At 44.8% G+C, this 27,418-nt stretch overlaps 3 protein-coding genes across 5 annotated transcripts; 1 reads left to right on the top strand and 2 right to left on the bottom strand.

Moving 5' to 3' along the window:
- Window positions 1-324: 324 nt before the first annotated feature.
- On the bottom strand, window positions 325-8,625 carry rcan1b (regulator of calcineurin 1b). 2 transcript variants are annotated; one of them, XM_074664318.1, is made up of 5 exons: window positions 8,283-8,625; window positions 8,029-8,179; window positions 2,400-2,573; window positions 2,152-2,311; window positions 325-2,059 (listed from the first exon to the last, which is right to left on the bottom strand). In XM_074664318.1, the coding sequence occupies exons 2-5, from the start codon at window positions 8,149-8,151 to the stop codon at window positions 1,875-1,877; spliced, it is 642 nt and encodes a 213-aa protein (XP_074520419.1). In that variant the 5' UTR covers window positions 8,152-8,179; window positions 8,283-8,625; the 3' UTR covers window positions 325-1,874. The 2 variants fall into 2 exon arrangements, with proteins under 2 accessions (XP_074520419.1, XP_074520420.1); XM_074664319.1 differs by lacking the exons at window positions 8,029-8,179; window positions 8,283-8,625 and adding an exon at window positions 3,665-4,220.
- An 862-nt stretch (window positions 8,626-9,487) lies between these two features.
- On the top strand, window positions 9,488-16,349 carry LOC141785796 (chloride intracellular channel protein 4). 2 transcript variants are annotated; one of them, XM_074664316.1, is made up of 6 exons: window positions 9,488-12,424; window positions 14,280-14,389; window positions 14,476-14,601; window positions 14,691-14,797; window positions 14,909-15,090; window positions 15,172-16,349. In XM_074664316.1, the coding sequence occupies exons 1-6, from the start codon at window positions 9,911-9,913 to the stop codon at window positions 15,331-15,333; spliced, it is 3,201 nt and encodes a 1,066-aa protein (XP_074520417.1). In that variant the 5' UTR covers window positions 9,488-9,910; the 3' UTR covers window positions 15,334-16,349. The 2 variants fall into 2 exon arrangements, with proteins under 2 accessions (XP_074520417.1, XP_074520418.1); XM_074664317.1 differs by lacking the exon at window positions 9,488-12,424 and adding an exon at window positions 13,842-14,212.
- A 360-nt stretch (window positions 16,350-16,709) lies between these two features.
- Window positions 16,710-18,871, bottom strand: urp2 (urotensin II-related peptide). Its single transcript, XM_074664825.1, has 5 exons — window positions 18,382-18,871; window positions 17,746-18,030; window positions 17,617-17,651; window positions 17,364-17,523; window positions 16,710-17,279 (listed from the first exon to the last, which is right to left on the bottom strand). Exons 1-5 carry the CDS (start codon window positions 18,476-18,478, stop codon window positions 17,248-17,250), a joined length of 609 nt encoding a protein of 202 aa, XP_074520926.1. The 5' UTR covers window positions 18,479-18,871; the 3' UTR covers window positions 16,710-17,247.
- Window positions 18,872-27,418: the final 8,547 nt, after the last annotated feature.

Here is a 27,418-nt window from a genome sequence, read left to right as displayed (position 1 = left end):
ACGTTTTGTGCTTAATGTAGAAAAATGTCAAGAGTTGAAAAGAAGCATCATTATAAAAATAAATAAATTAAAGTGCATACATTTCAACACTGTGGTGTCTCTTTACAGACAGTACATGGCGCCACTGCTGCTTGATCTATTTTTTATTAATTTGTACACGTAATTTGTAAATTAAGATAAAAACTGCCTCAATTAATCAAAGTACTAGATGACAGTGTATATTTTTCTGCCATATTCAATTTGGGGTACATGTATCTGTGGAAAACGCAGCAACAGCACCCTCTGCTGGAAAGAGACAATAACATCATCGACAACAACAGTGTGTGAACTTCAACTCTTTATTTCATGGTAACTCAGTGATTTTTTTCTCCAAAGATACATGAATCAAACAGCAGTGGTACAAAAGTAGCTAAACTGACACCCTCACCAAACCTCCGGTCCTCCAAACACGGGACAGGTGAGCTCTCAGGGGCAGTGCGTCGTGTGCTTTGCAGTGCTGCTTCCGACGTTCAACATGCACTTCAACCTTTAAATAAAGATCTCTACCAAACTAAAGCCACTGATAGAAGCTAGGAAATAAAATCAAATAACCACTTCAGCTTAACACAAGTCATGTTGTTACATTCTACAGGACGATGGCAGCAGCGTGTAACGTTTTCTGAATGTTTACTGAAGCTGCTTGCACTCAAAGTGAAAATAAAGGAGGAAACGGTTCCTGTGAATGAACCTTTACATGTGACAGTGAGCTTACTTCTTTTTTTACACATTATTGTGAAGGAAAGTGACACAGTGTTAAAGATGATGCTAAATAAAATAAAGCTTACACACTTACACATGGAGTCATCAGAGCTGTCAGCTGACACCAGGACCAGTAACTGTTACACAAATACAAACATGCTTCTCCAACATTAATACCAACATGTCAGGTTTCTTTTCTCTACTTACAGGAGTCAGACACTCAGGAGACATTTGTTTTTGTCTCTTTCTGATCCAACGTCTCACCGTGGTTGAAGTTTCAGAGAGCTGTGGGAGTGTTCACTTTCCAAAAAGAAAAAGCAGGAATTGAGGAGTTATTTGGCCTCATTAAAAGTCCCATAGCAACAGGAATTTTCTACACTACAGCCAAACACAGACAGACAGACAGATTAACAGACAGACAGACAGGCAGAGTATAAAACCCCATCAACCCCAGAGGAACACTGTGAGACATGAGTACAGAAAGAGCGTCATAGCTTCAAACTCCTCGTCTTTAGCTTGACTGAACATCCACCACGAAACAGCTGACACCAAAACAGATGAAGAGTAACGAGCTGCAGCGCCGCCGCCGTCTCCGAGGTGGTGACACAAGATGTGAAAGAGCACATGCCAGCAGACTCACACACACATGTAGCACCCAAGCAAAAAAATCAGTCTGAGAAAGAAATCCTTTTTTATTCCTGCTCCCAAACTCACCAGGACTCTCTGAATGATGCTGCATTCATGTCGTGTGGGAACAAGCAAAGTCAGATTCAAGTCTTCATCAGCATCAGAGCATTCCTCCTCCTCCTCCTCTCTGTACATCATCAGTTTGTCATGTTGTCTACTCTTCTACACAAAGCTTGGATTTCTCTTCCATCTATCTGAGGACTAAACTGTTTTCCTCTCAGGAGTTCGAGTTCCTCTCTTTCCCACGGAACATGAATGCAGCACTCTATGTTTTCTCTCTGCCTTATGAAATGCTCGTCTACAGGACTCCGCAGCACCCTCAGGCGCTTCCACAAAGTCCAAACCCTTCCTCAAACCTCTGAGAGCGTGCTCAGCTCTCGTCAAATCACTTCAAGATGAAATGTTGCAGCCGTCACGATGCCAGCGCCCTCCCCTCTGCCGAGCGTCGCTCACTGCTCCACGGGGGCTTTGTAGTCAGGACGCCGCGTCTGGATGATCTTCGGTCGGGGGTTGCGCGGCTTGTCATCTTGGTCGCTGTCGTCGGGCGCTGAGCTGTCGCCGCGCTCGTCTTCGCAGACGTGGACGACGACGCTGGGGGTGGTGGGCGTGGCAGTGTGGAGCTCGTACTTGTCCCCTGGAATCAAAGATAGATTTGAACGATTAAGACACACTGAAGGTTGATTTCCTGACGCTGACGCCTCATCTGTGTGAGAGTGTGAGGTCTACCTGGTCCCAGCTTGGAGATGGCGCACAGCAGATCATAGTTGATGACTGGCGTGGCGTCCTGAGACTGCTCCCACCCCACAGGAGGGGACGCAGGTGGAGAGATCAGAAACTGCTTCTCTGGTTTGGGGGGCTCCAGACGAGGGCTCCCTATGTGCACAGACTGCACAGACAAAAACACGTGACGTCAACACCAACATCATGACCACACATCAAACAATCTGACCTTCCTTTGACGATGGACGCCTCACCTGAGCAAAGTACAGCCTCATCTCCTTCCCATTGAAGTCGGTCTTGTGCAGCCGGAGCCGGGCCTCAGCTGCAGCCAGGGCGTCACTGAAGCTGATCCGGACCCTCCTGAAGGACTTGAAGTACTGGAACTGCACCTCAGGGTCGAATGAGCGGAAGAGGGTTTCAAACGTGGCCTGAAAAGACAGAGAGGAAGATGAGGAGGAGGAGAAATGAGAGCATCCTCTGCACCAGTTTCTTCTCATCTATAAATACCAAACACTGCAGGTCAGAGGCGGACATAAATACCATGATGAGCTCCTGGAATAAAACTCGTAAAAATAGCCTCTGTTACACACACTGTATCTGTCCTTCCTCCAGTGTGTGTGTGTGTGTGTGTGTGTGTGTGTGTGTATCACACAGAAGAGCTACGGCCTCAATTCTCCACGCCCCATTATTGCTGCCGACGCTAATTAAGAGTGAAAAACCAAGAGGACGGCTAACCTTGGTGGACAAACGGAGTCGGCTGACATGAATCCATTTCTACACGCTTGAAATTACAGACGCGGGTTAATTACACCCTCTGCTATTCAAACACACACATCTTTCATCAAGCATCCCTCAAACACACACCTCTCTGCCTACATCTGTGTGTGCGTAAGGAGGAGAAGACGCTGAGACCCACTAATGACCCCTCTGCCTTCAGAAGGAGCTGTTTTCTTTTCAGTGACGCAAACAGAAAAACACAATCAGAGGACGACCAGAGAAGAAGAGGAAGTTGGCTCAATCAAAAGCTGGTTTGAGCCCCTGAGTTCATCTGCTTTCACTTCCTAACTCCAGGTTTCTGCACGGCTTGGATCTGGTCTGAGCAAATCCACTTCCACACCAATCTGCAGTCGCTGCAGTGACTCATTTGCTAGTTTTGACACATAACCAGGACTAAAACGAGTGATGAGGAGCACTAAGTTCTCTGCAGCCCTCACATCATTTGAATATTTGGATAAAAATAGTGTTTGGCGAGTCATCCCGGCTCCTGCAGTGAGCACACAGGATTTTGTAACCACTGGACTGCACTGCAGCAGCCCAGCCGTCACACACACACACACACAGAGTGGAGCATGCTGGGGGTTTGACTCTCAAACTAAACCACAATCAAAGCTGGAGCCTTCATTTCCTACAATGCATCTCCTTTGATTCACTGGAATCAGTCAACGCCAGTGACATCACAGCGACCTCATCGAGGTTATTGTCATAGAATCAGCGTTGGAGGACCACGCCGCTCCCTTACCTGCGCCTCCGCTCTGGTGAACACTTCCTGGTTGGTCACCGAGGCGACCAGGCAGAAGCGGTTACACTTCGTAGTCTTGATGTGCATGATGTGCGACCCGGGCAGCCGGAACCTTCTCCACCTGACGCAGGACGTGAAGGCGCTACGAGAGGATGAAGGTGGTGACAGTGATGATGATGGTGATGAAGAGGAAGGGGGAAATCGGGGGGACCGGGGGAGCGTTGCCTTCCCCAGGGTGACAGAAGAGAAGGGTGGGATCGATGCTCCTTGCTCCGTTGAGGCAGATCCACCACGCCGCGTTCCTGTCGCCTCAGTTGGCGTGTAACCTCCTAACCCACATTCCAAGGTTATCCTGTCTGGATCTCCTGAGGGTCCAACCTCTGCTTCCTTTTCCTGTCACTCCTTTCCTTCCCTCCTCACTGGAGCCTGCAGCACATCCACACTGAAGGAATCTTCCAGATTTTCAGGTGAAAAGACGTAAAAAAAGGATCCTCCACCCTCCTGTGAGCTCGCGCCGTCTCCTTCTCTCTCCTGCTGTTCCTCAGCTGCTTTATGAGCTCCTGCCAGCCGATGACGCATTACCCACAATCCCCTCCCTCCCCTCACTCTGGCCTCATTCATTCGTTCAGTCAGTGGGAGCCAATCGGCTGCAGCAGAGGGAGGGACGGCTCCTCTCCTCCTCTCCTGCTCCTCCGCTGACTGATACTGGCCAGTGCTGACTAATCAGACAGAAAGAAGGGCAAAGTGTCTCCTCGCAGACACACTGGAAAGTAATGACCTCACCGCACAGCAAAGTGACGCATTAATCAGCTTTTTGTTGCATTTAAACCACGGACAAAACCCCTTTGTCGGGTGGAAAAAAAAGTGTGACAATGAGCCTTTTCACCTCTTTGATTTCACACACATACCAAAGACGGATCACCTGACTCCAGGGCGCGCAGAGCAAGACGTGGAAAACACGTGTCAGGCTGCGCTCAGATGAATGAACCCGGAGAGAGGCTCCAAAACAAGAGGTGCTGCTCATGGAAAGTATGCAGTTTGATAACACGCTTTTATGAGGTATAAATAGCAGAGAGCTTCAAGTGTGTGGAGCCAGCAGTTGGAAAGACAACACTTGCACCTGTGTGTCTGTGTGTGAGTCAAATCTTCTTCCAGACAAAACAAAATAAAGAAGCAGAAAGTGCTTTGTTCAACCATGCTCATTATTTAAGGGACATTAAGCGAGAAATGTCTCACAACAGAAAGAAGAATGATCTGATTCACTGACAAATTTCAGGACTGACTTGGCAGAAGGTGTAAATCCTGAGCTGCTCGCAGCGTACTGTTTGTTCTTCCAGGAAGACGAGGATTCAGTCTGACAGGTTGGAGCATGTCAAGTGGAAAAACAGCCAAACAGAAGTTAAAAAGCAAAATTATGAGGGATGCAAAAAAGTTGTTATTCCATATCAAATAAAAAACGAGGGTGTGATTGGCTCATGCTGTCTGGAGTGATTCAGGTTCTGGTTCCTCCAGCCCGCTTGGAGCGTCTCCCATAATAAACCATTAGACTGTGGAGTTGACACTGTACACGTGGAGCGCAGGTGTTAACACACGCTGAAAATGACTAACAGCTCACGCCGCACGGAAAATGTGTGAGTGGAAAATAAAGCGCTGTAACGTCCCCACAGCGAAGCCCATGCTCTCATGTAAGTGTTGTTTGTTGATGTTAAACATTACCGTGCCACTCTGCGTTAGTGTGTGTGTAGGTGCTAATCATCTCCAGACCTCAACCTCACCCTGCTGCAGCCGCTAAGTGTGTGTGGCAGAGTGTGTGTGTGCGTGCTCAGCCCTGCATTTTTTCCACCACTATGTTTTTGTTTCATCTTCCCATTTTTTTCCATTCCCTCACTGGACAGAGAGGCAGACAGGTGTTCACGCAGGACTCCAGCTGCTGGATCCACAACAACACCTCACACGTCCAGTCCAGAACAGAGCCTCCAGATCAGTCAGAGCGTCTCGGACTTTTCGGTGGATTCCAGTGACACATCTGATTCCATGTTTCCTTCACTTTCAGCCAAAGAGGGCGTCAGGTTACGGAAGCCAGACTCTGCTGACAGACTGTTTCCTCAAGGCTTTGGGAACAATTCCACATCAGAGCAGGAAAAAGAGGCCAAGGACCGCGATGACACATCCGCCCCTTTTCCAGCTCCGCCGCCCAGCCGCTGCACTTACAGACAATTGCAGAAAACAACCGTAAATCTCTCCCGTCTTTTTTTCTGTGCAGTCTGAGTCAGCCGAGGTCCGGCAAACAAAGTGCTCAGATTTTCCGTTTGCTTTAAAACTTGTTTGTGTGACTCTGGTGAAACGACTTCCTTTTTTTAGCTGCACGCTGCACACACACACACTTTTATAATCCAAATGATAACAGCTGTGTGTGAGTCTGGGTGCTGCTGTTGGGTGTGTCCTCCTGGAAAAGTCTACCAGACTTTCCAGACCTACATCAGAGTTTTCCCTGACCCAGATCGCTGCTTCCATGCTGGTTTCTTAATGCTCCCTTTAGTCAGCGCTCCGCTCCACTTAGACCAGGAACAACTTACACAACACGCTGGAAAATACAACACAAATGTCCTGTTCTCTGCAGCATGTATGACTATTCCAAGCATGTGACTTTAATAAAGAGGGAACATGAGTTTGACCTAGTTTACCCTGAAGTATCCTGAAGTAACATCGTTTACAGTGTGGATGGAAAGTCCAGATTGACCCAATCCTCAAGAATTCATGCCTCAGTGGAACATTTTACCACACCATACATCAGCTGACCTTGTGTTTCTTGTAAACGCCTGGTGGAAAAAGAAAGAAGCAGCGGGAAAAAACAACAAAAAGACAACACAGGTCGTTGTTTCACCACGTGCCCTTTCCCCTTTCTGCTCAGTCGCTTTTCCTTTTCCACCGACATCAGCAAACCCCGCATCCCGCTCCGCTGTCTGTGCGTGTGTCTGCTAAATCAACCGTGTGTATATCAACAATTAGACGTATGTGTTAATGAGCTGTCAGGTTTGTCCGTCTCCACAGGATCCCACCTCACACATCATAACAGCGATTTTACGGCAATGCAGAGGAATTCAGAGCGTCTCAGAGGCCTTCCCGCTCTTTGTGTAAAAGTTTTCCCTTCAACAAATATTCTCCTAATGATACAAAGAGCGAGATGAGCTCCCTGAGAGCCTGGCTGCTTTCCACTGAGTCGCTTTTTCCACTCTCTGAGTCTTTCTCAGACTGATGAGCACGTCTGCATAATAATCAGATCACTTACATGTGTGTTGATAACAAACATACACACCAAACTCAACCACCTCCCTCCCTCCATCCTGAGGTGTGCTCCTCTCTTTCCTATCTGCTCTCCAGCACAAGTGTTACACAACACCCAGGCAGAAAATGTCAGGCTGAGTATTATTGGAAACTTTCCAGTCACGTCTGATGTCACCGCTCCCTGTGCCTCATCCAGAAAGGTAAAATTAAACTGCAGCTATTCAGGTTTAGACATTAAAGATATCAGGATGACTAAGAAGCCAGGAAGTGGAAGCTAGAGCTGTCAATCCAGTCAGATCAAACAACTATTGAACTGGTGACTCCATCTGGTGGTGGAAAAGTGAATCTCAAACTGGGGCCTCTTTCTGCAAATTACAAAACATGATTTTTCTTGTCTACATTGGCCGGAATATTGAGATACTTTCTTAGAATAGCACTCAATATGTTTTGATTAAATCTGAGAACATTAAATAATACTAGAATAATCAAATCAGGGTTTTGGAAAACACAGTTTTACATGCTAGGGATCTATTATGATATAAGAGAAAAGGGTATGACAGTATCTCAGTATGGAAACTTTCATTCTTAACAGATGCAGGCAGAGCATGGAGATCTGTTACAGCTGCTCTGTTGTATAATGTGCTACTTTGATGTACAGATCAAAATCAAGGATGGTTTTACAAATTACCAGCTTTTATGGGAAGAGCAGATTGCTTTCATTAGCTCTTGCTTTGACAACACAGTATGTAAACAAGAGCCCATGTGTCAATAAACCCTGATGTGCAAACAGAGGACTTTACTAATCAGCTTGGGAAAATGTACATTATGTTTGTTTTTATGCAATAAAACAGATCCTACTTTATTGCGCACAATCAAATCTGACTTCTGTCAAAATGACCTTTTGTGGCCTTTTAAGCAAAACTTGGACATTGTGATCTTATAGTGTTAAAGTCGTAAATGAAAGCCCAAATGAAGCCTACTTACAGTATTCAAGCCCCATGTAGGAAAAAATATATAACAACACTTGTATACTACCCATGTGAGCTGTATTTCAGTTTTTGTGAGTGTTTCCTTCTTACCTTCAGACTGCCTTCATCAAACAGATCCTCCGGCACCTTGCAGGCGATCAGTGCGTTTGGTAAATCCGTGAACTGCACATCAACAGTCGCCTCCTCCTCACGTCCATTCTCTGCCTTCTGCATCACGACTCACAGCTGAACACACAATCCTCTGTCAACACAACAAACGAGAGAATCAACAGAGTGTTCAGAGCTGGCTAACGCCCTTCATACATGTCTCATTACCGTCCAAACAACGGGAGCCTCATACGCACCGATTACAGCAGCGGGAGTTATTTCATGATAATATGTTGTTATCCGAGCCGGGCTGTGATGTTTGACTCCAAACAGCCAACAGATGTAAAAGCTCTTGAGTGTATTATCTCTGAATCTGCTCTAAGCTGGTTAGCAACTTATGCTAACCAGGAGACCATAAGCCGACTTCAAACAAGCCAAACACGCGATATTCCGTTAATATTATTTTTAATTATTTATCAAACGAAGGTCCACACTGGTAGATAGTGTTCTAAAACTCTTAAATTACATTATTATATTTTAAAATAAAAAACAAAAGAGCCTTATTGACAATTCAGCTAGCGCTGCGCAGAGGATAAAGGAAATGACGTACGCTGAAGCCGTGATGACTTTCCGGTTGAGCGGAGTAGTTGCGTTCACTTGCAGTGAAAAGAAACGTAAAAACGAACGACAAATTTTATCAAATGAATCCCGAAGGAAAAATAAATAACCGTTTGAATATGTTTGATTTTTTTAATCATTTAACTGCATCCATTAACGGACCAGATAGTCTGTAAGTTATTTTTGTCATGCATAAATCATTTTAACACTGTTTAATTTGACGGGACACTTTGAATTTTATAATTCCCAGCGTCTGTGGGGCACGTGAATGTTGCTTTTTAATAGGCTTTGAATTGTGATTTTTTTTCAGTTACATGTAAATTTCTACTTGTTAGTTATCTAGCAACATGTAACACAAGTTATTTTAATAAACCTGTCATTTCAAATATTGTTAGAGTCAACTTTGAGAGTGTTTTAGTTTAAAACACACTAAAATACATCTATCATAAGCTCTACTTCCCATTAAACAACAACAAAAGTTGTGAAAAGATCTATATGAACACAATCGCAGACAAGGGTTAGGGTTAGTGCTTCAAGTCAAGATTCTGCCCTCTTGTGGTGGTAACACATATTGCAGGTTATTGGAGCACTGTATGTACACGATTGTGTGTGTGTGTGTGTGTGTGTGTGTGTGTGTGTGTGTGTGTGTGTGTGTGTTAAGGAACTTCACCTCGACTGGTGCTAGTCCCTGGGTGGCAGAGGGGTTTAAGCTGCAGGTCATGTGGGGATCAGAGTCCATATAATCCTTTAGAGAGAGAGAGAGAGAGCAAGAAAGAGTGAGTGAGAGACAAAGAGAGAGGGAGAGAGAGAGAGAGAGAGAGAGAGAGAGAGGTAAATTGTATTTGTCTAACTCTGCTTAAGGTGCAGCACTAATTCCAGAGCCACAGCCTCAAACAGCAAAAGGAGCGTTTACTTTAAATCTAAACTTGAACTTGTTTGGATTTTACAAACTGTCTGGTGATCACATATCTGGACCCCTCTGGTTTGGGGCTTTTCTTGGAACAATTCTGTAGCCGAGGTGGAAACCCATACTCCAACAAAAGTTTTCCTTCACAGAGCAGCTTTGGAGTTATTCGAGGATTTAAGTCATCCTGTGACGTTGGAATCTTGCCTTGAACATTAAAAACATTGAGAGACTTTTTTGAGACTTTTTCAGTCATACACAAAGTTTGACTTTTGGACCTTATCCTGAAACTGGAAACTTCCACAGCTTATGAGAATACGTTTGTCGAAGTAAGTGTCAAAGATTTTTCCTCAAACTTTTCAAATGGCTCATTCAGGCTCTCGCCCAAACCCAGCCTTGGCAAAAGGTGCTGTTTACCACAGCCCACTGAGTATTCATCCACACATGGATACCCCGAGAAGAAGAGATGTAGAGGAGGCAGAGGAGGAAGACGATGAGGTGGAACTGGCCGAAGAGGTAGGAGAGGATGTTTTGATGATGGAAGAAGCAGGAGAAGCACAAGAAGTCGAGGAGAGTAGAGAAGACAGGAGGATTATCTCAGTCGCCTTGTTGTCAAATGGAGTAAGGAGAGAAAGCCAGGCAGGAGCTGAGCGCCCAGAGGAAAATGGGGATGAAGGACTGGAAGTTGCACTGGAAGAGCTTGACTTGATAGATGAGCAGCCAAGAGGGAGAGATATTGAGGCCAAGTCTAAAGACACACAGACAGCAGTGGTGAATAGACTACACTTTTCACCACTGATCACAGTCAAGAAAGGTCGAGTGCAGATCTTAGACACAAGAGAAGATGATGACGACGAGGAGGGGGAAATTGTACAAGAAGCGTTGGTAGCAAGTCCAGAAATGAGGGTAAGGTGGGAGAAGACGAATGACAGAGGCAATGGGTTAAAGGGGAATCAGGTCGTCTTGAGGGCTGACGTTACGGGGCACGTTCAGGACAGAGTCGCTCATTTTAAAGAGTCGGTAGAGGCCAAACCGTTACCTATGTATGACATAGACAGAGCAAAAGTTGTCAGTCCACCCACTGCTCGTAAGGTCACAGAAAAAGTACTGAGTCCTGCTCCTGTCAGGAGAATCGAGCAAGCAAATATCCGGGATGATACTCGCCAAGCCTTGAATATGCACGACAATAGCATACCTTTTGAAACGGTCAGCGCCATTAAAGTTGCGTCCAATCAGACTAATAGACTTATCAGGGAGAATGAAGACAAAATCAAAAACATTGACGTGAAGGACAGCTCTAAGTTTGTCAAACAGGCGGTCGAGTCCGTTAGCAGTAACATCCCTCGGCAAAAAGAGATCCGTGTTGAGGTGAAAGTTGAGAACCAGGGAATTAAGAAGAAAGAGGAAAGAGTCATGGAAAGAGTCATGTCTCCCTCTCAAGATGTTCCAGACATCAGGGGAAGAAAAGACAATCAGAGGGTAGAGAAACCAGAACCAGCCTACGCACCTGTAGAAGATAAGGTTCAGACAGAGGTAGCAATCGAGAAACCGAGGATCGTGGAGCTAAGCAAGAGAGAACATGAGGAAGAGCACATGCGACAGGTCGGGGTTAGTGCTCTTGCAAAACTTGTCAAAGAAAGACAGAGCAAGGACGAGGAGAGAAGGACAGTTGAGAATGTTAGAAAGTCATCCATTGAGGAAGAGTATCCAGAGAGGATCAGGGTGGATCCTTCCAGTCGGGTGCAGCAGTACATTGATGAGATAACCCTGGACACACAGGACGATGAGGATTTGGAGCAGGTGGAGGAGGCCTACGAGCTCGAAGAGGACAGCGAAGTTGAACCTGAGAAGTTTGAGGATGAAGTTTTATCTGACGAGAATAACACAACCTCTACCGATGGAGGAAGCGAACTGCAAGAGCATCCCTCACCCATCAAAGAAGCAAAAACAGATCGAAGGGAGAGCTTACAGGAAGATCTACAAGAGCAGGACCTCGAAGAGGATGAGAAGGAAGAAGAAGTGGAGGAGAAGGTGGACGAAGGAGTTGAGTTTGCAGAGGAGCCCGTCACTGTTTTGGATGATGAGGTTGAAGAGTTGGAGGAGTCTCTCGGGAGGGAAACCCAAGAACAACAGCCTGCTGCTGTTCCTCCACCTCCTCCTCCGGAAGACACTAAAACCAAGATAGAAGATGTCATTCAGAGTGAAGAGAAACAGGTGCAAGAGACAGGACAATCAGAAATGAAGGAGAAGCCGAGAGAAGAGGCCAGAGGGACCGAGGTGGATATAAACGGAAGAGTCAAAGGACTGAAGCAGAAGATGGAAAACGGGGTCTTGTGTCCTGAGCAGCAGCCGCCGTGGAGAGAAGAAATGGAGACGCCGAAGGTGTTAGCAGCCAGGAGAAAAGACACAGACTGGATTAGAAGAGACCATCCCAGAGAAGAGAGGGTGACAAAAGTGAAAGACTGGAGGAAAGAACTGAGACCTGTGAAAAAAGACGGCTGGCAAGCCGAGAGGGGGAGAAAGGAACTGGCCAGAGAGGCGTTGAGGGAAGCGGTGAGAGAGGCCGCAAAGTCTCCTGACAGGAAAAGTCCAAAAAGTCCATCCAGGAAAGTGGACTGGATAAAGGAGCTGAAGTCGGTCATCAAAGACGAAACACTGAACAGAACCAGAAAGAGGGACGAGCAAGCCAAGAAGAAGCGGGTGGTGCTGATGGAGGATGGGCAGTCGTACATGCCTCAGCGGGAGGAAACGATCGAGGAGAAGGGCGAGGACGTGAAACTGGTGTCCCGGAAGAAGGTGGAGAGTCCTCGGCCTCCTTTGCGGAGGAACTGCAAAACACCCCCAGACCAGGACTATGAGATCTCCCTCTACGTAAAGGTAATAAACTAACCTTTGGTACTAACAAAACCGGTCTTGGATTGGTATTTCTTGGTCCATACACGGCCTCATTCGTTGTGACCAAGGATATGAGCTCTGAATTGGTTAATGTTGACTTGTTTTTGAGTCCCATTCATTGGGAGAATGGCTTGAAATTTGATAAACACCAGATTAAGAAGTGCTGAAGCAACATTCACATGGGGCTGAGTAGTCTCGTGGCGAGCTGGAGGCTAGACCACATTAAAAAAAGCCACGGGCCAAACAACACGATGTAAATCTACGTAATCCTTTCAATCTGCCAAAACAAACTCAGAGCTAAAGGCACGTTCAAAGTTGGTTAAATTTTCTGTAAGTGTCCAACAACGTAACCACCCTTTGTCTGCTGGCCTTTGACTTCTTTATTGGCTCTTAATCTTCTCTAAGTGAGAGACAGACAGCGAGTGAGTGATAGAGAAACCCCATCTTGATCTCCTTACGTTATCTCGTTAAGACAGTGATTCCTAATCCACCAGGCACGGAGGCCTATTGGCCGAGCATGCGATCTAAAGGTTGTGGAGACAATACGGACTGTTAAGTATTTTGTCTGCACGTGTGATCCTCAGCATCCTCCGCAGTAGTCTTAAATGAGCTGAGAATAAGAAGGAGAGCAGCCTCCTGAAGGCCAGCAGAGGTTTAAAAAAAAAAAAAAAAAACACACTTATTTCTGAGCCTTGCTTCACATGTACGCACAAAAAGCTTGTTCTCTGTGGGAGCTCACACGGGAACAATGGCGTCCTTTGTCAGGGGCACTCTGCTGGCAGCGACGGCTGAGGTTGATGGAAAAATTAAGAGAAGGCTCAAGTGTTTTCTGGGTAGCCGGACTCAACGGCACTTGAGACGCACAGTTTGTGACGGTGAAAACAAACAGTAAATAATAACAACAGAGGGTTACACTGAGTGAAAGCAAGTTTGCAACATGTGAATCTTTACAGTTTACATCGTGGTCGTGAGTCTCTCTCAGGTGTCAGTGATCAAAAGTGTTGTGCTGCAGCCAGAAGCATGCAGGCTGGGTTAATCTCTGCATTCTCTCCCTGTAAGCTGATTAACCCGCTGTTTTTTTTTTCCTTTTTTTTTTTTGCTGACAACTCGGCTTTCTTTCCTTCCTTCTTTTTCTTCTAGAAATATATCTGAAGAGCTTTTCTACATTCCCACTGGTCATGATAAGCTAAAACCTATCACTCCTGTCACGTTTGACTTCAGATGGATATTTCGAGGATACTGTAAATATTACTGCGTCAAAGTCACTTTGTGTTCCCGGGTGTGAAAAAGATCTTTTCGCAAACACTGAGTTGATTGTGTGAGTGTCCGGTGATGGATGGAGCACAGATTCCATGCCGCCCACTTCATGGTGAGGCTTTACTCTCAGCTTCATCATCGCTGAATACAATTTAGTGAATTCTCACCAAAAAACACTTAAGTAGTAAACTTCAGTATCATGTTGTCAGGGGTTTGGTAGAGGCTGAATAACACCACGTGATGTTGTGTTTCAACGCAAATTTTCCTTTGAGGGTTTTACTATTTGTTCTGACAAAGAGTGATTGTGTGAGGAGACACTAACATACCAGAGAAGACAGAAAAAATAAAACAGCGAGCAGTCTGAGGAGCAGGCAGATGGACCAGAGGAGAGAAATGGAGCTAGTTGTTGGTTTTTGTGGCTCTGTCTCAGCCTGAGTGGATTCTCTGAACATGTCTTTGTATGACGTTGCAGTCAAGAAACTAGGCTACCCGACCATTCAGCTGTACGTTAAGGTAAGCAAAGGTGAGGATGAACTTCCACATGCAGTTGGAGTTTGAAATGAAATGTGTGTGTGTACAGGCTGGAAGTGATGGGGAAAGCGTCGGCAACTGTCCGTTCTCCCAGAGGCTCTTCATGATCCTGTGGCTTAAAGGAGTCATCTTCAACGTCACCACCGTTGATCTCAAACGGTAAGAAGCTCTGTTCACATGTTTTCCTTCTGAATGTGTTTCCATCTGTAATATTTCTCCCTCTTTGTGCTGTTTCCTGCTGATAGAAAGCCAGCTGACCTACAGGACCTCGCTCCGGGAACAAACCCTCCTTTTGTGACGTTCAACGGCGAGGTCAAGATCGACGTAAACATGATCGAGGAGTTCCTGGAGGAGAATCTAACCCCACCACGGTGCGAGGATATTCACAGGAACAGGAAGTATACATCTTGTTGAGTTGGTTGTGGTAATTGGAACTTCTTTACTATGCTTTCAACACCAGATACCCCAAACTGGCCGCCAGACATCCAGAAGCAAACACAGCAGGCATCGACGTCTTCGCCAAGTTCTCGGCTTACATCAAAAATCCACGGAAAGACATCAACGAGGGTGAGCGTCCTATCCTGGTTACGGCAGCTAACACTAAAAGCAAAACATGGCGTGATTGACCCCACATGCTTCTTCTTCTTCTTCTTCTTCTTCTGTTTCTTCTCACTGCAGGTTTAGAGAAAGCCTTGCTCAAGTCCCTCAAGCGACTGGATGAATTCCTGCGGACTCCCCTGTCAGAGGAGATTGACGCCAACGCTTCAGGAGACGTGCCCGAGTCCACTCGGAGCTTCTTAGACGGAAACGAGCTTACTCTGGCAGACTGCAACCTGCTGCCTAAACTCCACATCCTAAAGGTTAATGGCTTGACTCTAGACTCCTTGAATACTCTCACACTTCCTGCAAACTAACCCCTGCTCTCATATTTTTATTTGCAGATTGTAGCCAAGAGATACCGCGGCTTTGAGATCCCGGCTGATATGACGGGCATTTGGAGGTACTTAAACAGCGCCTACAAGAGGGAGGAGTTCATCAGGACGTGCCCGGCTGAGAAGGAGATTCAGTTTGCCTACCTGGATGTTGCAAAGAGAATCAAATAGGGGAGATGGGGGAGAGACTAGACAGGGATTCAGCTCCTTTTATGTGAGATGTCAAAACTTTTTAACGATCTTTTTACAAATATTAATCAACATTTATTAAAACTTGCATTTTTTTGTCACTACAAGCAGCACAGCCAATCAGGCCTTTTTAATTTGTATATACACTAAAATCTGACACTTTAACTCTTTAAAATCATGTAAACTTCAATTTCCTTTACTGCTCTATCAAACACGGCCTCTTGATATGTGAATGCAATGGGTCGACTTTTGAGTGCTTGGAGTCTTTTTGGCGCCCCCTTGTGGAGTTGTCCGCCTTTGCAGCATGACAAATTGAGCCTAAATTTAGCTGACACTGCTAAAATAATTCCAGATTTTAAAAATAGGAATTATCTTTAAAGCCTTACTTGATGAAGCCCATTCATGACTTTTATGACTCTTCTGCACGCACAGTCCGCTCGACGTCTCAAACTGAAAATGGGGACTCTGTATAAAATACATAACCCTAATCTTAACCTCACTGGATTAAACCATGTTAATGAATCAGTAGTAGTGTTGAATTAAATGTTGTGTTTTGTTAGATAAGAGTCTTTGTATTTGTACATTTCCTCAGACAGCTAATTTACTTCACGTTAACTCTCTACGCTGATGATATCATCTTCATATCATGATTCGCTTTAACATACTTCTTTTGTATGTAATTCTGTGGGATTTGGTGCTGGATGGTTTCACTGAACTGGACTTTGTGGTTGAAAAATTCACCTAGTTCATTTTTCTGTTAACAAGTATACAAATGTTTTTAATTAACGATTACGAGCTCCTCTGAACGCAGCTTTATTTTGTTGAATCAACTGTTTCATTGTTGGACGAGTAGAGTTAGGGGTTATTTTGGACTAGACGCCATTCTGTGTTTGGCAGCCTCCTCCTGTGTTCTGGCCTTACATCCTCGCTGAGGAGAATCTTTAATAAACTGATTTTATCACAATTTCATTTTTAATTGTCTGTGATTTTATGATAAGCTGACACACACGTAACGCTAAAGAATGTACAGACACACACATTCATCTCCGGGGCGACAGTGATGGTGACCCCTGCGGAAACCCCCTGAGTGTAATGACCCACAGTTTGCACATCCAGACGGCAAACACACACTGCTCAATCACCATAGAGACGCCCAGAGGAGGAATGTTCCTGTCTTCATGATGTGGAGCTGTGAGCTAACACTGCCTGACTGGCGACCTGTTCTGTACCTGTGAAGGCAGCTGTTAAAATCCTCAAGGTGACCTTTGTTGACCTTTGTAATGAACAACTGAAGAGAGTGTATCTGTAAAAAAATAAAATCTCCATCTTTATTGTCACAGTGAGTTTTTGCCATGCTAGAATTCAGCTTTATTTTAAAGTCATCACACACATTCAAAGTGAGGTGTGTTCGTCTCATAAGGGCGGGGAAAAATGGTTAATGGGGTGTTTGTCCGTGCGCCCGGCCTCGAGCACACATCGTCTCCTTTGATTGGTCAGTCTTGTTAATTAATGAGCGAAAGAAAAGGTCCGAGTCCAGGCTGGCGCCGGAGTCGGAGGAGGGAGGGGGAGTGGGTGCGGGGCTTCCGGATGCCACGGCGACAGTCTCCGAGCGCTCAGAGGTCAGAGAAGAGCCAGAGGAGAGGAGGGGAGATGGATGGAGGGATGGATGGATGATGGATGGTGGATCTATTTAGATTCTAACTGATTTAACCCTTAGCACGTGGGAAATAAATCCCTTTATTGTAACGTTTCAGAGTGTTACCCTGCTGCCTCATTAACGTAGTTTAAGATAGACACAGCTTACCGTACACAAGAAGCTGAAAGACCTAAAGTTGATTGGATGGATGATGGATGAAGGATGATGGATGTTAAAGGAGAAGATGGGAGAGTGGCTGATCAGTTCTGGGAGCAGTACTTCCAGAAACACACTGTTAGAGACAAAAAAAGAGAACATGTCATTAGTTTATAGAAATTAAAGAGACATTTAGCGACCAAAGTTTAGCACCTCTCACCTCGTTTGTTGGTCTTCCTGCTCTGCGGAGGGAGCGACTTCCTGAAGTTGCGACCAGTCAGACTGGGCACGACCACGTCTGCACTGGTTTTGGAGGCGGTGCTGTTGACAGCTGCTGGGGCTGCGGTCGTTTGCTTTAACCTCTCATCAGCACCTGGAAGCTTTAACCACAGAAGACAGACTCAGACAATGATCCCTTTTTCCTCTCAGGCAGATAAAAATCAAAGTTAATCACAATTTTTTGCAGGACCTACCAATTTATTCTTCCTTCCTGGATGTCTGCTGCTGGCTGAAGAAAAACAAAACAAACAGCTCCATTAAAAGAGTCTTTTCTCCTCATGAAGATTCAAACTACCAAACCCAGCATCCTGACGGTGTCTTACCTCGAGGCATGATGGTGATCCGTGAGCTCAGGGTGCTGTTGAAAGTCCTGTGCAGCTCCTCCAGCGCTGAGATCATCTTCAGCATCTGGGCTCTTTTATCCGGACTGACCAGCCTCAAACGCCCCCCTGTGGTGGTCATCCCCGCCGTGGTTCTGTCTGCCAGTCTCGTTATCTGGTCCGCCCCGGCTGCTTTGGTACTCAGGAGCCAGTGTTTCAGGAACTGGCTTGGAGACTTCTCTGGTGCGTGGGTGAGACTGGGAGGAGGATGTGGTGGTTTCACAAACCCTGAAGGGAACATGGAGAGCAGTGGTTGACCCAGAGTCCAATCTCTGCACACACACATTACCCTTAAGTGCTCCTAAACACACACACATTACACACACATTATCTCAGCGTGGATTCCACAGAGTTGCTACGGGGTCTTCAGCTGTGACATAAGAGCTGTGTGTTTATGTGTGTGCGCAGTGACGTCGAAGATGCTGCAACAAAGCAGCTGAGAGATAATGACACTTTGAGAGATCTGTGAGGAATGAGAGGAATGTCACAGACAGGTCACGGTGGACGATTGGAGATCAGTGAATCTCTTGGACCCAGTTTATGAAGGTAGACTTTGGAAGACGTCATTGGTTTTCTTACCTTTCTGAGTTGGTGCGGCATCAAATCCCATCACAGGAATCAGCAACATTATCACAAGTGTCTTCACCAAAGACTCTGGGGCTGCTCGGTTCAACATGGTGGCTGTTAATACACACTTAAAAAGAACAGGAAGTTGTCTTTAAACTAACTGAATCTCTGAAGGACGTCTTCTTCACTTCTTCTCAAAGTCGATCGATCACTCTCAGCTCATCCTTCAGACTTCGTGTTTGTGTCAGAGATGCAGCAGATGTTGACATTTGCTGTGACAGCTTTAAAGTTGGTCCTGATTCCTCAGGCGCTCTTTCTTTGATTGTTAAGGATAAAATTCTCAAAAAGCTCCTCAGCCGTGATAGGTCAAAGGTTAATTCTTCTTCCACGTTTCAACCAGATGTTGGTGTTCGTCAGCTCGAGCTCTTCTCAGATCTACAAAACAAAGTCTGCCTCTCCGTTTCCTTCCATCGATGCGCCTCTTGAAGAAGGCTTGTCAAGACTTTCCCTTTTCCTGACGCGTTGGACCACTTCGCCGCCTTATAAACCCAACTTTCCTCCAAACCGACCAATAGCTGTGCTCCAAGGCTCCTTAGCCTCGCCTCTTCCTCCAGGATGGATCGGTGACATTTAGAGAGTTTGGCGGCGAGCTTTGTGTGTTTGGTCAAAGCTATCTTCCTGTGAATGCGCTGCGTGTGTGTGTGTGTTGAAGGCTTGTGTTTAACATGTTGTGTGTGTGGCCCCGGCTGTATAAGCAGTGATAAGGTAGTTCTTAATATGTTTGCTCGGGGGCCACAGAAACAGAAAGGCCCTCTGACGCATGAGGGCCTGGAGCCACACTGACTGCACACACACACACACACACACACACACACACACACACACACACAAAGCTTGCAAATACAACATTCAAACACAGAAAACCAGGAGCAAACTCATACACACACATGCACACACACACACACAGGCCTGGGGTCAGTTTGAACTTGGAAGAAAGGGCTGAACACACACACACACGGGTTGTAAAAAGAAGCGCGGGATGCACATCAAAGGGCACGGAGACGTCGCGTCCAAATGACAGAAGAGGAGCAGGAGGAGGTTTGTGGCGTCTCCTCTTTTGTTCTGCAGCAGGACGACTAATCCCTCAGACAGGAAGTTGACACAGTGACGGTGAAACGCCACCTCGCTAAAGACCGCGGGGATGACCCCTGGTACACATGTGATGGAGGGATGGAGAAAAGATGGATGATTGGGAGGCAGGGGGAAGGAGAGGTGTGGAGGACAAAATACAGAGTGATATGAGATGTGTGTGTGTTTGGTGTGTGTGTGTGTCAGTTGCTGGGTGAAGAGAATTCAGCTTAAGAACACGCACTTATTCATTCCTGCTCTGTCTGTCTGCAGCGCTTTGACGCTTTGATACGACGACTGTGAGATTCTGTGAGAGCGAGTTTGTTCCTGATTCCTCTTAGACCTCACACTTTCTCTTTCTCTTTCTTTCTCACTTCCTTTCTCTTTTAAGACACAAGACTTCTGGATTGCTACCAAAAAGATAAAGTTCACAGGAGTTCCTCGTTCAAAGTTTTCTGTGTGCAGAGGAAAAGTTCCTGCTCCTCGTGTAGGAACAAAAATGCTTTACCATCGATGTGATGATACAACAAATACATCCAAATACAAACACAAAGCATGATGGTTACACAACAGAGCCCACATTCCTCTCCCTTCTTCCACTAATCTAAGGAGCAAACTGCCACCAATAGAGGGCAGTGTTCACCAAATAACAGATAAATCAAGCTGCAGATGTAGACGGCAAATCAGGGAAGCAGAGCTGCAGAGGTCTACGACAAGCCACCTTAAAAATGAGGTGTGAGCATAACAAGACGAAGTTGATGTGATAATTGGAGCAAGTTGTGAATTCTGTGCAAAAAATGAGTCCAACATAAAGAGAGGCAGACTCACAGGTGCACACTTCTGCAACTGCTGTTCATCCTCAGCTGTTTCACTTCACAAGATGATCCACTTTGACAGTTTCTAAGAAAGAACAAAAAGAGAAGCATGTGGTCAATCCCATAATCTATGACTTATTTTTTATAAATGTGTCACTTTATCATTTTAAACTGCTACTTTATTCTGTTAATGTTCAGCCTCTTTCAGTTAATTTATTACCTTATTTTTTGATTCTAACTTTTTAAAACAAAATAAATTTGCAAGACTCTTACTCTTTGTCATACAGCTGCTAGAAAATTAAAAGATTCAGAGAGATTAGAAATAAAACTGAATTAATTAATTATTTAATTATTCAGTGCTTCAACTTCTTATATCTAATTCTATTTGTTTTAATTTCCTTAGTATTGTTGCTCCTGCCTGCTTAGTTTCTGGGATTTCTGATTTTTTATTTGGATTTATCCCCACAGCACAAAAGCCTGTCGGTAACCTCTTTTTTTTTCTAATGCTGAAGTGCTACAGCATAATTGTACATTAATTTTTATACATGAATCATTGTTGAACAGAATCGTGTGAGTTTTGTGCAACAAGCTAAGTTCAACATATTGAAAGAAAGGCGGACCTCCAGGTTTACGCCTCTGCAGCTGTCGACTGTCCTCAGGTGAGTTTGACTTCAAAACAGGATCCACGTAAACAGTTTCTCAGAAATACAAAAATAAATCTTTGTTACTCTGATAATCAAATAATTTTATGATTCTGAATGTGCAGCTTTATAGTTTTAGAAAAAGAAATGTCACACTTTATTTTGGTACACATTTCACCTTGTCTTTCAAGTCTTGAAGTAATACATTTATGATATTCTACTTCCTTCTTTGTTCAGCAGTTGAAAACTAAAAAGAAATCTAAAGATCATAATTATCTGTTTTTGTTAATTTTTAATTTAACCTTTTACAGCCTGTTTGGATTTTCATTAGTCTTTTAAAGTCTGTCTCACAAAGCACAACAATGTATCACGACAGTATCAAAGTAAACTTGTCTTTAAAAGATGCTGCTTTACCCCCTCATTGTGATTTCTCAGAAGAATTTCCTTAAATCAACTCAAAATAAAATAAAATTAACTAGATCTTAGGTTTCTTTAAGACAGAGTTTGAAATGGAAGATTTGAAAAAGGCCATCATTGTATGATGATTGTATGGACTGGGAAACACCTTTAGATTCAATGCAGTCACTCCAGGAGTATGATCATGCATCACTGCACAGAAAATCTTATGGTGCCTTAAGTATTTTTGAATTTTGAAAATAATGCACTGACTTTTTTTTCCTCATTTTAATAATTGCAATGCAAGTCCTACAGCAAAATAACTGTTATTGCACCAATATCATCAAAACACCACGAGTAGTTCTGCACATAAATGTTGCAACATTAATTTAATTTCACACCACGTTATTTCACTATACATATTACTGCACATTAAAATTGAGTAATTTATGAAAATGTTTAACAGACTTATTTTTCAATTAGCTCCAATAAAATGTGAATAATAAAATTCAGTGACTCCTAGTTGATGTGTGTGACACATATTCTCATATGAGAGATGGTTTAAAAGAGAGCAAAAGAAAGTGAGAAAAAGAAGAAGAGGGAAATAAAAGGATGGTGGGCTGAGTGACGGAGAGGAAGAGGAGAGCACCCATGGGAGAGAGATGAGAGAAAGAGGGAGAGGAGGGAGAGGAGGAAGGTCAGGGACGAGGAGGAAGAGGAGAGGGTGAAAGAGAAAATGGATGGAGAGGAAGAGAGAGTGTGGAAAGAGGGGAAAAGAGGTGGAAAAGAAGTGTGTGTGTGTGTGTGTGTGTGAGAGAGTCTGTGAGTGAGCGGCAGAGATAGAGAGTGATTTGTTTTCAGTGAAAGGTGAGGCCACTTAGCCGAGGCGTAGGGCTACAGCGGAATCTATTACCATGTGTCAAAGGAAACACGAGAAGGGCACGACCTGACCGTGTGTGTGTGAGTGTGTGTGTGAGCGCGCGTGTGTGAATGACAAAGAAAGAGAATGAGAGGATGGGTGTGTTTGATATGACAGTTGTGTATTTCAGTGTGTGTGACGGCATAACGTTGGTTAGGGTTAGATGTGGGATGCTATGATTAAAGCTACTGTATGTGACTCTCTTCTCTGATTGGCTTACCACTGAACCAATCACAGATCAGCATGAAATGACTCATCTTTCTGTATTAAGTGCAGCCAAACTAGTTTTACTGTAGAAAAAGATGTATATTATTGGTTGTAAACAAACTCTTCTTCGTTTTTTAAAATATAACTACACATAAACAAACATAAACATCATTATTTCTGACCAAAGAATGAGACACAATGTGTATGTGTGTGTAGAGACAGAGGCAGGGAGCGAGCCCGTCACTCTACACCTCATGGATCCTGTGGCTCACCAGAGGCCAGTGTGGTTCACTTGGGGCTGAAACACTCCAACCACACTGTATGTGTGTGTGTGTGTGTGTGTGTGTGTGTGTGTACTTGTGTGTGTACTTGTGTGTCTGCAAGCGTGCCAAAGCCGCAGGCCGCTGGCCGTCCTCTCTGTGTGTATAACAATATTTCTTTGCGTCTGCACACGAGTCGAACCAAGCGCGCCTCGTCTCTACTCAAAACGCTTTAACCTCAGTCTGGCGCTTATAGAAAAGCTGTGTGTCACACATGTCTGAGACTCCTCCCCCCAGAGAACAGGAAGGCCTCTACATGTAATTAACTGCTCTGTGAGTTTTCTGCTCTGTCATGTTTTTAATGATCCTCATTCCTGAGTTCATCCGTATAACCCTCAGCTGCCTCGCTGAGTTTTTCCAGCAGCGTCTGAGCCACAGTAATAATATTTGAGAGTGTGTGTGGAGAAGCTGTGTCAGCATTTGGTCCCTCGGTCAACACTCCTCTGGGTTTGGAACAAAACAAGAGGGAAAAAAAGGAGAGGGGAGGAGGCGATGGGTAGATGGATGTGAAAACGAGTGAGCGGACTGACAGTCAGGGGAGCCATTGATCCTCCTCTCCGCTCCCTCCGTCCCATCGCGCTCTCCATCGGCAGAAGACAGATAGTGTTGAGGTGGCCTGTATTGGATTTATGAGTTAATGGCCTTGCCAGGATGAGACAGATGGAGAAATAAGGAAGAGGAGAAAGACAAGGGAGTGAAAGAGGGGAGGGAGAGGAGCAGGAAATTTCAAACTTAAGTTCTGTGAAGAATCTGGATTTCAGACTTCTCTAGTTCATGTTCCTTTTACAGTCTCCATGAACAGAAATGTACAGCGTGCTAAAAGCTAATCAGGACGACCTTTGGCTCACTGATAAACCGGTGATACAATAAAAGCTGGTTGACGAGGACGTGACTGCTAATGAACTTTGATTTCCTCCAAACATAAGACAAATGCAGCGAGAAATACTCAAACAGTGGTGACTTCTTTCAGTTAGGATGACATGAGACAAAAAATGGAGCGGCGTTCAGCTCAGTAATGACATTTGCTCCAAGGTCGTGACTTTTCCCTCTGCAGGGAGTGATGTGTGTCTTCATCTATATCACTTACTGTGTCTGCTGCTTCTACATGTGTGTGTGTGTGTGTGTTTGCAGCATATGTGGGAGGGCTGGGGGTTGGAGTGGCCACAGACTGTAATGATAATAAATATGATTATTAATAACATTAAAGTGAGGTATGTTTACCCCGCAGAGATGATGGACTCCTCAGCCATCTGGTCTCAGTTTCATTGTGAATACATGGGTTTCTCTCCACACACAGCTCAGAAAGTAAGAATACACCATCAACGTGACACTTAAAGTCACCCAATGTTAAAATATTCTGTCATCCTTCAGTTTATCTCACAGCTGACCCCCCTGACCCCCTCGGAGTCTCTATATCCATCCATATCAAGAATTCCCCTCTCATTCCTCCACCGCTCCATCCTGCGCTCCTGTCTTTTTTTGTCATCCGTGGAGGAAAATTAAAAATGTAGATCTAATCGGAGGGGGGTTGTAATGTGATCAGGATGACAGGGGGATCAATGCCGACTGTCACACACACATACGTACACATTTACAAGCACTGATTCATGTCCTGGAGGATGGAAGACGAGGGAGGACTCCTCCAGTCCTGGTCTTCCTGTGCAGTTTTGCGACCAGAGGTAAAATATCACGTCCTGGTTCTGATTTATGGTGTTGATGGCTTCGTGCGCGACTTTTGCCTTCACACTTTGCACCGCGCCCTAATAACACATCCACGGTGTCCCTGATCCAAATCTAATCACATTTTAATCATTAACTGTCCTCTTATCAGCCACACACACACACACACACACACACACACACATCACACCTGCAGGTCTGATTGTGCAAATCCAGGATAAATGAAATATTGACCCAGAGGATTCATGCATACTCAACACTTTATGTGAGCGATGTATGAATTAGATATGCTAATGAGGCTGCACAGGCTGCCAATAAGAGATATGACGGTGATGTAGAGGAAGGGGATCAAGATGTTTGGAAGTTTGAAGAGTTGTCCCTTCAAAATAAAAGCCCCATCAACCAAAAACAACACCACATTCTGACTGTGACAGAGGAAGACGTCTTCTTCACTGATTCCTTCAACCTGGAGTGACAACAGACACGCTTCTCCTGTGTGTGTTCAAGTGTGTGTGTGTTGGTGGTGAATTTTTGTGGGTTGAATAAATCGTCCACCGACTGACCACAGTGGTCAGACGCAGTGGTCAGCTTAAGTGCCCCCCTCGTACACACACAGACTGCACACACACACACACACATCTTCATTAACAAAGAAACATTTCTATCGATCTGGTCTGCAGCTCGTGTTACAGCAAAGAAATATGTATGGGGAGAGCTAAATGGGTTACACACACACACACACACACACACACACGTTGTCACACACACATTCGCTTTCACTGAAAGGGGAAAACATGCAAACACACTCCTTCCTCTCTCTCACTTACACACACAAATAACACACACATGCAGAGTGACTGGTCAGTGCTAAGCAGGTTAGCGTGAGTGGATTAGTATCGACGTGATGCTTACAGCATTATCTGTGGCTACTGCTCACCACTGGTGTCAGAACCGCTAAAATGTGTGTGAGTGTGTGGGGATAACAATGAGCTCTAAAAAAATTATGATCTCCCAACAAGTTTAAAAAGAAAACTGGAGTGTGAGAGTGTGTGTGGGTATGTGTGTGAGATGGAAACAGAGAGATCCTTCAGCATCATAACCGTCACAGAGGAGGTTCTCCACAGACGTAATGCAGCCATCACTCACACACACTGTCAAGGAGTCCTGCCTGTGTACGGTGTGTGTGTCGTCATCTATCAGAGAGCTTCTATATAAGAGGTTAAATCATGGTGCCACAAAGAGAAAGAGAAAGACTGCTCTGGAATCAGACTCAGACGGTGACATGCTGGGATGGAGAGGAGAGCGTTATGATGTAAAAGTAACATGAAAGCAACACCTACAGCTTCAAAGAAAGGTCTACATGCTTCTCAAACCAGACAATTTCTACTCTGGTCACAGTGACGCGCACAGACTCTTTGAAAGTTAAGCACGTAAAAGAAAGAAAAAGGAACAAAAACTGCACTCTTACAGTTTCTGCCACCTGAAAAGCGCTAATCTTTGCCATCCAAGAGGGCACTTTAGCACACAAACTTCAACTTTTAAGAGGGCACTTTGATGCAAATTTTCAACCTCCAAGAGGGCACATTTCTGCCATCCAAGAGTGCATCTTAGCGCTTGTTATTCCATCTCTTCCATGAGGGCACTGTAGTGTGGATTTTTGCCTCCTGAGGGTCACATTAGCACGTGTTTATGCCATCTAAGAGGGCCCTTTAGTGCATGTTTTTTGCCTCCAAAGAAGGCACTTTAGTGTGTGTTTTTGGCTCCAAAGATGGCACTTTAGTGCATGTTTTTTGCCACCAAAGAAGGCACTAAAGTGTGTGTTTTTTGCCTCCAAAGAAGGCCCTTTAGTGCATGATTTGTGCTCTTAAATAGGCACTTTAGTGCATGTTTTTTGCTTCCAAAGAAGGCACTTCAGTGTGTTTTTTGCCACCAAAAAGGGCACTTTAGTGTGTGTTTTTTGCCTCCCAAGAAGGCACTTTAGTGTGTGTTTTTTGCCTCCCAAGAAGGCACTTTAGTGTGTGTTTTTGCCTCCAAAGTAGGCACTTAAGCACATTTTTGCTATCCAAGAGGGGCACTTAAGCACTTGTTTTGCCATCAAAAAGGGCACTTTAGTGTGTGTTTATGCCTCATAAGAAGGCACTTTAGCATTTGTTTTCCATTCCGCTCTCATCCCATGCACACCACTGTCCTGTGGTTAAGAGTCTATGGGAATATTTGGGATAATGTTGTGATGATGGCTGCCAGAAAGAAGAGATGTGAAAAACTTGCAAAGTCCAACAAGTAAACCGGCACAAAGGACAGGTTCATGCTTACATACAGGAGTGTGTTAAGCAGTAATGCACATGGAACCAGCAAGCAGGTGGGTCTAGAGTGGCAGTCCCAGATCTCAAAATGTGAACCTTTCGCAGAAGTGTTCAAAACTGCAATTCATCAAGCGTCCACTTGAGGCTGTCTGAATAAGCACAGAAAACAAACAGATTACAGCAAAAATAAACATGTTTACAGGATGGTTTGAAATTGTCACACACTGCACCCTGTAGCTGTGTTTACTTCATTACCTCCTCCAAACTCAAAGCTTTTCTCATATGGTACCTGTCGACTAAGGCCGTCATACGAACAACTCTAAAATTCTGAGACAACAAAATCCCTGTAATGTAGAAAATGCAGCTGATTCTGTGGTCACTGCTCCTTGATCACATTAGCTTAATGTCTAAAATGTGAGTGTAACATGATACTCAGAGTACAGTACGTCTCTATATGACAGATAGCCAGCACTGGACTTCTGCGGACATCAGTCAAAGCTGGCAGCGCTTCAAAACCTCAAACCGTGACACACGTCAACCGCAATCACACACACCATCCACCCTACCACCACACACACACACACAGTCCGTCCTTTCTCTACGTCCATAGCAATAATACATCAGATCTACCTTCATTGGA

The sequence above is a fragment of the Halichoeres trimaculatus genome, unplaced genomic scaffold, assembly GCF_033239565.1.
Source record: "Halichoeres trimaculatus isolate MK-OKI-2021-1 unplaced genomic scaffold, fHalTri1.1 fHalTri1_scaffold_24, whole genome shotgun sequence".
NCBI lineage: Eukaryota > Metazoa > Chordata > Actinopteri > Labriformes > Labridae > Halichoeres > Halichoeres trimaculatus.
Note: the sequence above shows the minus strand (reverse complement) of the source record. Positions and strands in the feature narration are given on the sequence as shown.

Excerpts from the sequence above, each read along its gene's own strand:
- urp2 (XM_074664825.1), bottom strand. The coding sequence starts at position 18,478 with ATGTTGAACCGAGCAGCCCCAGAGTCTTTGGTGAAGACACTTGTGATA. Across the intron at positions 17,524-17,616 it reads CAGGAAGGAAGAATAAATTG|CTTCCAGGTGCTGATGAGAG; the intron begins GTAGGTCCTGCA and ends CTGTGGTTAAAG. Across the intron at positions 17,280-17,363 it reads CAGGAAGACCAACAAACGAG|TGTGTTTCTGGAAGTACTGC; the intron begins GTGAGAGGTGCT and ends TGTCTCTAACAG.
- rcan1b (XM_074664318.1), bottom strand. The coding sequence starts at position 8,151 with ATGCAGAAGGCAGAGAATGGACGTGAGGAGGAGGCGACTGTTGATGTG. Across the intron at positions 2,574-8,028 it reads TTGATGAAGGCAGTCTGAAG|GCCACGTTTGAAACCCTCTT; the intron begins GTAAGAAGGAAA and ends CTGTCTTTTCAG. Across the intron at positions 2,312-2,399 it reads TGAGGCTGTACTTTGCTCAG|TCTGTGCACATAGGGAGCCC; the intron begins GTGAGGCGTCCA and ends TTGTCTGTGCAG.
- LOC141785796 (XM_074664316.1), top strand. The coding sequence starts at position 9,911 with ATGGCTCATTCAGGCTCTCGCCCAAACCCAGCCTTGGCAAAAGGTGCT. Across the intron at positions 12,425-14,279 it reads AGATCTCCCTCTACGTAAAG|GCTGGAAGTGATGGGGAAAG; the intron begins GTAATAAACTAA and ends GTGTGTGTACAG. Across the intron at positions 14,390-14,475 it reads ACCACCGTTGATCTCAAACG|AAAGCCAGCTGACCTACAGG; the intron begins GTAAGAAGCTCT and ends TCCTGCTGATAG.